The sequence below is a fragment of the Hippichthys cyanospilos genome, chromosome 8 (assembly GCF_059441005.1).
Source record: "Hippichthys cyanospilos isolate Australia breed blue-spotted pipefish chromosome 8, RoL_Hcya_1.0, whole genome shotgun sequence".
Classification (NCBI taxonomy): Eukaryota; Metazoa; Chordata; class Actinopteri; order Syngnathiformes; family Syngnathidae; genus Hippichthys; species Hippichthys cyanospilos.
The window spans coordinates 16716136-16729088 of NC_142376.1; the positions used below are offsets into that span (position 1 = coordinate 16716136).

Here is a 12953-nt window from a genome sequence, read left to right on the forward strand (position 1 = left end):
TCCAATCACCTATGTCTATTTATTTTTACGCACCCCTGTATTACAACAACCTTGTTATTACCTCAAAGGCAAAATTGTAGCCTTGGATCATGGCCTCTCTATAGTACTGCTGCAAAGTGGATAATTCGGACTCCTCCACCTCGGCCTCAAATTCGGAAGTGAACATGTACTCCACTCGGTCGATGGCTGAACTGATCTTAATGCAGAGCTGCAGGGCTTCGTCCTGAGGTAACGCAGAATTGAAAAAAGGAGAGAAATTAATTGCATGAAATAATAATTACATTAAAAAAGTGGATTTTTTTTCCAAAATGAAATATGACACTGGCTCTCGATTTTTTCCAATTATATACATTTTGGGGAGGAAAATAAGACTTCAAACAGAGTGCTTTGCCATCCTGTGTCTGATTTAACCGACTGTCTGTAGGCATATTTTATTCAGCAACTCCAGAAGAGTAACATTATCTTCTTTTTTCCCCGCTCATCTCAGGTAAAATTTACTGACAACAACGGGCATCTGTATAAAACTGAACAAAATAAAGGCCTCCATTTGGCAATAGGTTGTTTCCTGTTCCGGTTGAAAAAGCAGAACGAACTGTTCCTGTCAAGGCATTAAAAAGCATTTAAGTGGTTTTCGTTGATTATTGTGGCACCATCTGGAAAAAAGCGGTAGTGTTTTGACTGAAGGAAGACTACGTTTTCTGTGAAGACTAACGCATGGTGTCATGAAATCCCGATGTCCTGGTTGCCTGCAGTTGAATGGAATTATGTTTCTTTTTCCAGGATGAAGGATGAAGATGGTTAATTCTGTCTTAACCCTATCATACCTTTGAATTTGTTGTGTAATGTCTAGTTATTGCTACCAGACACATTTTCAAAAGCTAACATTAGCACTACTATTCCACAAGGAAAAGAACCAGGGTGTTGTTAGTGAGAAATCCCTCTTCATCTTTGAGCTCACATCATTGAGTGAAAGAAAGCCAAGCCAGTGTTGCTCTTTAAATGTCTTTTTGAGTAGAATCTTCCTTAAACCTTTTTTTGTCTATTCAGGCAAAAAAAGGTATAAATTTGTTTTTTTTTCAGCTTCTGCCATGACAGCAGTAACCGCACATACATGTTTGAATCTATAGTCGCCTTTGAGGAAGGGGGGAAGTGACGTATGCCTTAGGGCAGGCAGCACATTTGTAGTTTTTAGTGTGACAGGGCTCGTGCCAGCCTCCTTGAAGTTGCTTAGTGCCAGTGGCTCTGAAGTGAATTTGTTTTTTGGTGAAATTTTTACCTGAGCACTGCAGATCAGTACTGTAGCATGTGCCGTAGTGAAACCTGTCTGGCGACGCGGCTGGTTGTAAAGGAAGCCAGACAATGTTTCTGAATAAAACATGGGATATCAAGTAACGTATGAAACTAACAGCAAATGGGATGATTTTATTTTGAAGTTACTGTCGGAAACTTGGTTGTGACAACAATCTAGTTGTCATCTACTTGATCATCATTATCTTATGCCGTGAAGCTCATGGCATGAGCAGCATTTATTTAACAAAGCTGTGTTCTTTTTTCCTCGACAGATGTTTTTTTCCTCAAGATTAAAAACAACAACAATGACAACAAAAAAACTTGGCGGACATGATTGTCAAAAATACTTGAAAGTCGTCGAGTTTTGTTGAGTAAAAGAGTATATGGGCAGTGATTAATATTTTGATGACAAAAAACGATGCGTCCGAGGGACTCACAGTCAAAAACTCGACAGATGTTTTTTTCCTCAAGATTAAAAACAACAACAATGACAACAAAAAAACATGGCGGACATGATTGTCAAAAATACTTGTAAGTCGTCGAGTTTTGTTGAGTAAAAGAGTATATGGGCAGTGATTAATATTTTGATGACAAAAAACGATGCGTCCGAGGGACTCACAGTCAAAAACTATGGATGCGGACAAACGGGAGCACTGCTTGTCTATTGGAAAACTTTGCCCACCCTTATTCTTGATTTGTGCTCAATCTAAGATAGTTCAAGCAAGCCCAGGATTTTGAGAGTGCACTGGCACCACACGATACAAAGGCCTGCGCAGATATGTGTGTGTTTCAAAGGTTACAGTTACGTAAGCACCTTGAGCTCCTCCAGAGCGCCGGCGATAAGAGGCTGACTGGACGTTTGCTCGCGGCTGAGCGTGAGCACATCCTCCATGGACTGCTGGACGGCCTTCCGCTGAGCCACTAGGTGAGCCGACTGCATCACGATCATGAGCATGTTCTCAACCTGAGGACATAGTCCGAGATGATGAAATTACGCTCACCGACACTGCTGACTGGAATTCAACAACATACTTTCATAGCTCTCAGAGTGTCGACGATTTCCATTGTGGGAACCACTTTAAGTAGCTTTCCATCCCATTGGGCCCATTCCGCATCAATACTCAAGTCCCCCGTACGGTGCTTGCTCATAAGCAGGAAGGCCTCATCTTCCGCCATTTCATCAGGCTCTTTGGAACATTCTTTTCCGGCAGCAGCATTGAGTAGCTGCAGGATGAGCGGCCGTTGCTCTAGCAAGCTAAAGGGAACAAACACGTGCAGTTCCTCCAGGCCAGGAATCTGGACCTGAGAGCCAAAAGATGAGAAAGGAATGTCCTTTGCAACTTGTGACAGATTAGAAGTGACCAGAAGCTAAATGAACAGAAACACACCTTCACATAGTTTCTTTTCTTCAGTGCTTCTAGGAGAGACGTCACTCCGTTAGTGATGTTAAAATCTGCAGCAACCTCCAAGTCCTGCGGCCAAAATGGTTACTCAGCAAGCTGCACACACCTTCAGCTCAAAAGTGAGCGTAAATCACACATTTGCAAATTCCGCCCAATCGAGATAAATAATTTGCTTACCTTGCGCAGCATTTTGGCAAAGCCCAGTGCCTTGGAAGCTCGTTCTCTAGCTTCATGAAACAGCTCTTTAAGTGACCGACTGGTCTCAATCACAGATCGCCTTGGAGGATTTGAAAAACAAAAAATATATGACTACTTGTAATTGTCCTACGAATACCACTAACTGGCAACATTATGGCAGCCTGCAAAAATACAGTATGTGATCCACTATAGAGCTGGCTGTACAAAGGAGGATATTTGGAGCAGGATGAGAACTGGTGCCAAAGGGGAAATAAAGGAAAGCGAGCGAAAGAACTAAATGAGACGTAAAAATTTAAGTAATTCATTTTTTGTTTCTGTTCCCAACCTATTGAATGGCCTCCCAGTTCACGGGTCAATCGCCATCACTGTCGATGTACCCCACCCCAATTTTTTTTTAATTCAGCTTTGAAAACAGCATGACACTCATGATGACACTTAATGTCTTGCCTCTAAAGTTACTCTTTTTATGACGGTTTTCTTCTTAAATTCTTTAGTCTATTCATCTTCTGTCTTATGTTTGATATCAATTTATATTCAACACTGGGTTTCAGCTTTTTATAAAGTTCTAAAAATAGTTGAGTTCAGATGAGTTGAAACGGAATAAATCTCTTGACCTGCTGCGTGTCAACATGAGGGACGCATACGGCTCATATTCCCACCCTCCTATGTGGAATGTGACCACAGTATGATACACCTTGAAACCACCAACAGACCGCTGCTGAAGCAGCAGGCAGTTAACATAAGGATTTTGACAATTTGACCTAAAGCAGTGCTTCTCAATAATATTTTTCAAAGCCTCCCCTCGGAAAGAGAAATCTTTCCGCGCCCCCCTCTTACTCGACGCGCTGACTATCAATAAAATGATTAGCTATAAAAAAGCCTATATCCTTTTTAACATTAACAAAAGAAAAAAAGGAATATAATTTAAATTTTCAAAACTGTTATTTTTTACAGCGTTTATACATGATAAAGCTGTCTAAAACAGAAAAAAATAAGTGTATCACAGTGCCTTAAGAAAAAAAAAGATGAAAGTTCTTATTTTATTGTTATTACACTTTACATGACAAAAACTAAACCTTTTCGCTGGGGTCATCCGCACCCCCCTTGGCATCCCCTCACGTGCCCCCAGGGGGGCCCGCCCCACTATTTGAGAAGCACTGGCCTTAAAACAAAGATGAGGCATGGACAATTTTATTATCACAATGTTATTACAAAGGAACATCTAATCTTCAACTAGCTTTATTATTTTTTTTATTTTTTTTTTTATTGAAGCATATCTTGTCATGGATCTCAATTTGACTGTTGCCGATGTACCTAATGTGACCAGTGATGATAATTTATGCCCTTACCTGATCTCATCTGAGGCAGTGCTGTCATCTGCACTCTCCCAGAACTCATTGCCACTCTTTTGCAGGCCGGCGTCGAGAAACTCTCCAGTGGATTTGAGTAGCATCCCAGCGATGTCACTTCAAAGAAAAAAATAACTTCAATGCCAGGCGTGTGTCAAAGATGTTTTGAATAGTTCCAGTGAAGAGCAACTAAAGGGCCCTAACCAGAAAAGCTTCCCGGACTGGGCCTCCCCTCCACGGATGTAGGGGGTGATATCTTTGGTAAAGTGCCACTCCTTCTCCAGTAGGTTCTTTAAGCTGTGAGAGGCCTGAGGGAGCTGCTGCAACATCTGGATCCAGCTGTGCATGTACTCAAAGTAAACCTGAAATACAAATGCTAAACTGTTCAGAACACTGACAGTATGCAGATATGCAATTGGAGAAGAGGGGGTTCTTACCACAAGCATCTTGTGCAGTTCCTCCTCAAACTCATCAATGTTGGTGTTGGTCTGCAAGCCCTGAGAATCAGTGACCACGCCGCGCAGCATGAACTGATAATACTGCTTCATGAGGAGACCCCCTTTGAGAACCTCCTTACACTCACGCACCAACTGCAAAGCGCAAACACAAATATGTTAGCACCTTCAAAAAAAGAATGAAGCGCGCTGATGCTTTATCAGTGTGATCTAGTGGAGACAAATGACTTTATACTATGATTGATTACATCGATTTGCCTGTGATCAGGATAAAAATAACTATAAAACACATGGACGCAAATATTAGGACACCTGAACCTCTCACATAAATGAATTGACATACAGTATCACTTTTTGTTGTTCAACAGGACATAGAGCCCACTATGCAGCAAAACACCCAATTTTGTACAGTATACAGTGCTGGCCTGCTTACTGACCACCGTTTAGAACATGGATGGATGCGTGGGTGGGTTGGGTGGATGGATGGATATAGGTTTCAGGCAGTATCTTCTTGCCTGGTTGATGCTGAGTAGAGAAGGTTCTCCAGCAGGTCTCTGCTCCAGTCGCAGCTTTAGGCACTCGTGGATGACATTGAGGAGGACTCTGCAGAGCACCAAGAAGGCTGGCCGGAAAGATGGGAGGTCCATGTCCAGCAGATCCTCCCAGGACACCTGGTCCGGTCCTAATTTTGGGTCAGTCGAACCACTGCAGGAACCATGGCGGGACAGTTCCGGAAGGTAGTCGTTGTACAGCATGGGGTCTGGGAAGTCTGCAAACTGTAATAGGGGAAAGATGGGCTAATACCTCTCAAGCATAAAAAGATGATAACCTCCGACAAAAACTTGGAAAAGAGGTCATGGTCTTCATTGATGTTTGTTAGTTAGGAGGATAAGGAGGATCATTTTTTTCCAGTAATGTGCCCCACTAATGCGTGCAAGTAAGGTTTGAATGTGGCAGTGTTCAGAATTGAACAAAGGTAAACTCATATTAGACGGAGGTCCGCACACACGCTGTTTCATTTCCTGACATTTTTATTTTACTTTCTAACAAAAGCTTCAAGGTTTTTTGCTATAATCAAACTGTTTTACTTTCGCCTAATCCCTCAGTTTCAGCTAAAAATAAAAAAAAACAGCTCCAAAGCAAGATGCTGCCACCACCAAGCTTCAATGCAGGCATGGTGTTCTTCTAGAAATGAACAGTGTTAAGTTTGCAACAAACTTGGAAATTATGGCCAAAATATTCTACCGTTATTTCATTGCCCCAAACAATTAAGATACTCAGAAAAAAAGCTGGTTTCTGTGACTGATTTATTTTGACATCCTATGTGTGAGATGGTGGGTAGAAGGGTGCACACACGTATAGCATGCACACTTGTCTAAGTCATAGGTCACTATGATCGAAATATTATTTTACATGATTTATTTTGGGATCTTCTCTGATTATATCACAAAGGAAAATGGCATTTGAACAGGGTTGTGAAGACTTTCATTCGCCAGTCATTGTACCTCCAGAAACCTAAAGGATAAAGTGCATACATGATGGGGTAGCTGTGTAGGAAGGGGCAGATTTTGGTTAGTTGTTCTTCCTTGGCCTTTTCATGCACCTCACAGAATGTCATTTTAGTTCAAAACGATTTCAAAAATAGACTCTGTGCAGCAAAAAAAAAAAAAGAAAGAAAAAAGGGAAAATGCTCCCAAAAGAGAAATGAAAAGATTTGTCTGTTTAGTGTTGCACAACACAAAAAAATAAGCTTTAACCCATTTTAAAACATCGGTGACAAAAGTGACCGAAAACAAAATTCTATTTATGGCTCTATAAATGATTTTTCAATCATTTTTAATGAAGAACTGAAATACTACAATGTACAGATGGAAAGTGTGCAATGTCACATGTTTAGAGAATATTGTCAGATGAGCAGAGCTGGGCGGCATGGCTCAGAAGTGGAGTGGTCGTCTCCCAGCCGAAAGAACGTGGGTTCGATCCCCGACCATCAAGACCATGTCTTACTGTCCTTGAGCAAGACACTGAACCCCCAGTTGCTACTGATGCGGCGTCATCAGTAGGTAAATGACTAGCTAGTGTAAAGCGGTTTGAGTACTTAAGGTAGAAAAGCGCTATATAAGTTTTACTTTGTGGTTGCGCTTTGAGAGAAAGATGACAGCCTCAAAGTTCCCAAACAAAAGGTTAGTAAAGTATGTTAAAATAAATGGGTTTGGTGTGTTTGCACAATGAGTAATTATAGCGTTGTGACCGGTCATAAAAACACACCTTTTTATCAACTATTACACTTTGTTTAGTTTTTTTTTAAAAACAGTTATTATTTAAAAGGGTTACAAATGGCATAAGATTTGGATGTTTTCATGTTCGTGAAAAATTGGTCTTAAATGTGTTAGCTGAAGAAAATAATTTTTCTCTTTATGTATTGATAAGAAGCTGTAATAATTTAAATGTTTGTGTTATGAGGTTATTGTTAAGCAGTTTCGTATCATCATCTGTACGAACTCTTCAAAAGCTAACATCATACTGCTCTCAAGCGATGCATGTGCATTGTAGTGACAAACTCATGATTAACTCATTCCAGAATCTAATGAGGTGCTCGCTTGTAGGACAAAGTACATGTGTGAGCCTTAATTGGGCGACGAATGCAATGGACAACATAGGAGAAAGCACGCGTGTGTTGTGCAGTTCATGGCAACAAAACATGTTGTCATCACCAACCAATGCATCAAAATAAACCTTATCATATAATATCAATCATAATGAATGGACATTAATGCTTTGGAATGCTTTTACTTTGAAGTTCCTTCTGCCTGATGTTACCTTGTGCCATTGGAAAATATTCATGGGGAAAGAGCTTTCTAAAATCTCATGGTTTAAATCTGCAACAAAAAATGTCAACCACCAAGGCTAACACAAGCTGTGTGCATTTTGTTATACTCGCTCAACTGAAGCTGAAAAATTAACCTGTAACCAAAGCTACACTCTTTTTTTTCTGTTTACAAATGCACACTAGATTGTTAGGTTTTTTTTTTGAGTCTGCTCAATAAAAAAATACATCTTTGAAAATTAAAAAATTTATACCGCATATTATTTTATTTAAGTAGTTTTTGCCCAAATTGGGTCTGGTCTCATCCTCATAGACTCAATGTCATAAGACATCTCATCTCATGGGACTTGTGTTTCATCCTATCCTCAAATAATAACATATGGAATATGAAATGTGAATGCGTGATGATACATCATGATTAAGTTGCACCGAAGACTGGGCTCATCTAATTTCTGTAATTGGACCCTGATAGATCCTTGCTCTTCTGTTTAAATGCTCCAACCTCACAGTTCTTCAATCATTTTTGTTGTTTCATTGGAATTTCCCTTTGAAGGCTCATTCTTAATTGTGTGCATATGAAACATGAATGAGAAGATGAGTGACTCACTTCCAGTGGAGGTGTGTGGCGCAGAAGGGCCGCCCGGGACCTTTGCAGAGAGCGGTCCATCAGTTTGTGTAGTCGGAGAATGAGTTTGCGCAGTCCCATCTGCTTCAGTGCTTTATCCACAAAGGGCCTGTATATGGCTGTGGGGCAGAACACACCCTCTCCCCCCGCTGTCTCTGGACTCCCAGATGCAGCCGTCGGAAGAAACTCTTCCTCTGACAACAGCTGGGCAAATTTGGGAGTCAGGGTGGGAGAAAGCTCTCCCTCTGCTAAGATACATCCGGCAGTTTCCTCTTCCTCACTTTCGGCGGTGAACGTGGCGGTAGAGTCATTCTCCTCTTCTTCCTCGTTGTCGTCTTCCTCGTTACCGCGAGAGCAGCGAGGGGACGGGATCTCAAAGACGGGCCAGCCGATGCGAGCCAGATCCCGGAGGCCCAGCACGGTGGCCATGATGCGCAGCTTCTGGTTAAGGTCCTGGGTGATGTTGAGCCACAAACAGAGCGCCTGCACTCTGCCCTGGAAGTCCCGCGCCGCGTACTTCTCGTAATCCCTTTGCAAGGCCTGTAAGGAGGGGTACAGCGCCTCGACATACTCCAGCAGCTCCATAACATGCTTGACCTGCTCAAAGGCCAGCCGCTGCCTCTGCAGGTGATCCCTGAAGTCATCGCTGGACCCGAGGGGATCTGCCGCATTCATGGCAGTGGAGGGGCAAGCACTAAAGCCCCAGAGATCCACTCCACAGTGGTTACTCTCCACGACTGCATCCTTGCATTTATCCTTCAAGTCTAGATCCAGATCAGTCCTAATAGTCCGGCTGTCCGCGTGAATTGTTGGGGACCCTGAACATTGAGCCTGTCTCAGGATGTCGTAGTTCACCTTGAAATGGAGCACCTCATTGATGAGGTCTGGGATGGCCTGGCGAGCTGTGAAAAGGAAGAAATCCTGGTCGCTGATAGATCGACGCGCGTGCCACGCCTGCAGCTCCAGCCAGATGACTTCGTTGTTGAGGCCCATGTAGGCCGTGTTATCTTGGCCCCGCTGCTCCTTCTCCTTGCGCTTGGACGACATGGACGTGAGCTTGAGCAGCAGCCGAAGCGTCTCGAAGAACTTGAGGCGATCGGCGGGACAGTCCGTGCGGGAGGTCTGGCGGTGGGTGCGGGCCATGTGAGGCATGGCTACAGGGGGTTTGCAACTGCTGCAGCCCAAGCTCAGGTAGTGCTTCCTGGGGTCCATGTTCAGGGCGCTGAAGGGGCCTGATTTGGACGGCGGATCCAGCATGAAGGAACCCTCGAATGTCTTCTTGTTGTCTCTTTCTGTGGAGCGCAAGGTGGCCCTCTGCTTCTTTCCCTGCTTGTAGCTGTGCTCCTCGGGTGTGTCGGGCGCTCGGGGGCTCTCTTTCTGGACAGATGAGCTGAGGTCCTCTGAAACACACAGAACAGCCAATAGCAAATAGCGAACATGCGTTGACACAAATACTGCGCATGGTCGAAAACCAAATTTCTCTTACGCTTGCAGGGAGAACGTCCGCCGCTCCTGGATTGGCTACTTTTCTGATGCTTGCCGGACATTCGTTTCATCTGACGGGAGGTAAAAGGCGGTGACGTAGCATACAGATTTTCCTCTTCCTCACTGGGTGAATCCCAGGATTCCTCCATCGGAGAGTTCTGCCGGGATTCATCTCCCAAAGGGTTGCCCTGCCTGTTAACATTTACGATTCAATTTAGTTTAGGCAAGAAAAAAAAAAAAAAAGAGTCAAACTTTCCACAATGAGCTATTCATGCTGGCAGATTTATAAAAAGCAGTGGTGCCTGAAGGCCGACACGATCAACAAAGAAGCTATTTGGCCTTTTTTTGAAAGCGACTTCCACCATGTTGAACCACAGAAACTTGTCAAGGTCAAAGAGTGCTGGAATGTTTGCAGTCAGTCAAGAATGTGCCGCAGATCACTTGCAATGCCACTGTTGCAAAAACTGAAAGTGAACATGATGCACAAGGCTGCTCTCAGCAGACTTGACAACTGACCTGTGGTGCCACCTTTGGAGTCTGGCTGGCTGTTCTCCCCCTGCACAGTATGCATGCTCGCAGGCCAGCGAATACAAAACTCTTAAATTCTAAGATCTATCTTGAGCTACAGTAGTACATAGACTAAACTGTTGAAACCTACAGAAGCAGTGTGGAGTCAAAGTTTAATGGCCCTGATGCGATATAATTTAGAATTCAATCAAAATAGTCAGAGGTCAATCAAACATTATGTACGACATCATGAGTCTAACTATCTAACTGCATGAGTGCATTTTGCTTTATTCCAATGATGGAAAAGAGGAAAAATGTAACGGGGACCCTATTCCAGGAAATGGAACTTGGAAAGAGATATGAAGTAAAGGAGGCTGCACAGCTGTTCGGGGCAATTGTGCTAAGTCGACAATACTGTTTGTACATAAATTATAGTATGAGCAAAGAAATATAAAACACAACATACTGTGCAGAGCAAAGAGTGGTACTGAAATTTTCACATTTGTAAGATGCTAAAAAACATACTGCATTAAGGCAACATTCCCTCTATTCCTAGGTGGGAAGGCCCACACTGGATTTAAAAAAAACAAAAAAAAGGAGCGTTACATTTGTATATGCTAACTCACTATTTTGAAATGCTTATACAGTCGGCCCCCGGTTTACGAACACCCTCTTTTACGAACATTTCGACTTACGAGCGTGGACCGCGAAGTTTTTTGTCCCCCACTAACGCACAAACCTTCCGTCTTACGAACAATATGACATGCCGGCCACTGTGTTCGTACATTTAATTTCGCTTTCCTACGTCAACTAATTTTGAAGTCGACGCTCATCACGGCCACGTCGAACGCTATTGCTCTTACAATGTCACAGTCACTGTCTCAGTCACGGTGTCAGTCACGGAGTCAGTCACGGAGATGCTATTGGCCGGCGTCACGTCAATCACAGAAATGCCGATATGCTATTGGCCGAACGCCTTTATCTAGCTTGATGGCACAGCTGGTCGGGACGAAAGGAAGGAGAGAAAACCAGTCAAAAACGGAAGGAAGGAATGTTGTGAAGACTTTGCAAACTTTATCTGTTAGACATGGCTTCTAAAATTGCTAGTGGCGGTAAAGGAAGAAGTAAGAGGATGATGACAATAGAAACGAAGCAGAAGATAATAAAAAAAAAAAATACGGATAAAAATAAGGAGGCGCACGCATGGTTAACCTTGCTCGTGAGTATGGCCGTAACCGCTCGGCAATCTTCTAAAGGCAAGACTTTCCTTGCCGGGGGACGGACCTCGCTCGACAACAAAATTGAGAGGCTTCTTCTATTATGAATGAAAGAGAAGGAAATCGCCGGTGATATGTTCTAGTTTGAGAAAAGTTCCCGTTTAAGAAAATAAATAAATAAACTCTGCGGGTTGGTCTCTGCTCCCCTCCGCCTCCACCCAGCTCAAGTCACGTCGCACCAAAGGTAAATATCATTTTTCCTTTGTATATGTTATTTAATTTAACTGTACAGTAGATTATGTTACTCATTTTTAATATGTGTATAAAGTCGTGATGTTTTTACCTGAGGTTTTTGCGCGCGTTGCACGCATTCACTAATTAACATAGGTTTGGAGTGCCCGTCATACGAGCAGTTCAAGTTACGAGCGCAGCCGCTGAACGGATTAAGTTCGTAACACGGGGGCCCACTGTAATTCATTCATTAAGGATAATTCTTTATTCATTTTATGTGTATTTTCAAGAGTATGGCAATTGAATCAATGCTCTCATTTTCTTTGCACAATAATTAGTTTGTTTGAACAATAAAAGCCTAAAACTGTGGCCGGACAGCAGTTATCTATTGGTTTTTGCAAAGCCCCATTCGCTGCGGTGACCAGAAATAAGATCACTGGCCATAAAAATGGTATGCGTATGCCTAAATTTGTATTCTTTTTAACATTAGTAAGAAAAAAGGAATACAGATCAACTTTCAATAATTGTTAACTTTAGTTTTTACAAGGCTTATTCAGGTTACAGGTTAGTCTTAAACCCATCAAAGTGCCTGAAAATTAAAAACAAAAACGTCAATCCTTATTTAAACTAGGAAATTTTTTGACCAACTGAACCATTTGATACAGAAAAATTATAATAATCATAAATGTAAATCGGTCTGAGACAATAAATCAGAAGCATCAATATTTCAAAGATTTTAACCTGAAGAAAGTATAAAAAATTGAAACAATGTGCTGATGTTTTCTAAATCACATAGATGAAATAATCATCAATGCCTTCAAAGAGCACATTGACAATGAGCTTCCACCTTTCTTTTCGTTCCTGTTAAATATTCCTCCATGGGGTCTCGTAAGGGTCTTATTGACAGAAATGTAAAAATTATTAAAAGCTCCAACCACTTGGTGCAATTACACTGCATAGATAAAGCAAAGCATGTTTGTTCCGTGGGGTCATACCCCACCCCCGGCATTGCATCACACCCCCCCTGGGGGTACATCCCATTATTAACGAAGGACTACGCCTGTTCAAGTATCAGCATTTTTTTTTGCCTGAAAATTCAGTGCATTCCTACATCCAATATATGAACTAATAAAAATTTTAAAACAGGGAGTTACTTTTCCAATCACCCTGTAGATGGGGGAGGGGTTCAAATGTATAGATGTGTACGTAATATACCTTTTCATAACAAATTCTAACTTTAGAAAAAAAGTGGCTAAATTAATGCAAAAATAATGCAAGACTTTTCATAGTGTAAATACTCAGTGGGCTATATTAAAGAATGAAGAAACCTGCACAGTGCTTATCATTTACTATACCCAAAGCTTAG

At 42.2% G+C, this 12953-nt stretch overlaps 1 protein-coding gene across 3 annotated transcripts in view; it reads right to left on the reverse strand.

Moving 5' to 3' along the window:
• map3k4 (mitogen-activated protein kinase kinase kinase 4) overlaps positions 1 to 12953 on the reverse strand; it is a 28983-nt gene that overhangs the window by 9389 nt on the left and 6641 nt on the right. For all 3 annotated transcript variants that reach the window (XM_088421428.1, XM_088421429.1, XM_088421427.1), the window contains exons 2-12: positions 9634 to 9824; positions 8130 to 9547; positions 5211 to 5471; positions 4678 to 4830; positions 4445 to 4602; positions 4241 to 4357; positions 2871 to 2970; positions 2679 to 2762; positions 2323 to 2592; positions 2105 to 2254; positions 62 to 223 (exon numbers count right to left, since the gene is read on the reverse strand). In XM_088421428.1, coding sequence (XP_088277554.1) covers positions 62 to 223; positions 2105 to 2254; positions 2323 to 2592; positions 2679 to 2762; positions 2871 to 2970; positions 4241 to 4357; positions 4445 to 4602; positions 4678 to 4830; positions 5211 to 5471; positions 8130 to 9547; positions 9634 to 9824 — 3064 coding nt within the window. The remainder of the gene's footprint in view (positions 1 to 61; positions 224 to 2104; positions 2255 to 2322; positions 2593 to 2678; positions 2763 to 2870; positions 2971 to 4240; positions 4358 to 4444; positions 4603 to 4677; positions 4831 to 5210; positions 5472 to 8129; positions 9548 to 9633; positions 9825 to 12953) is intronic.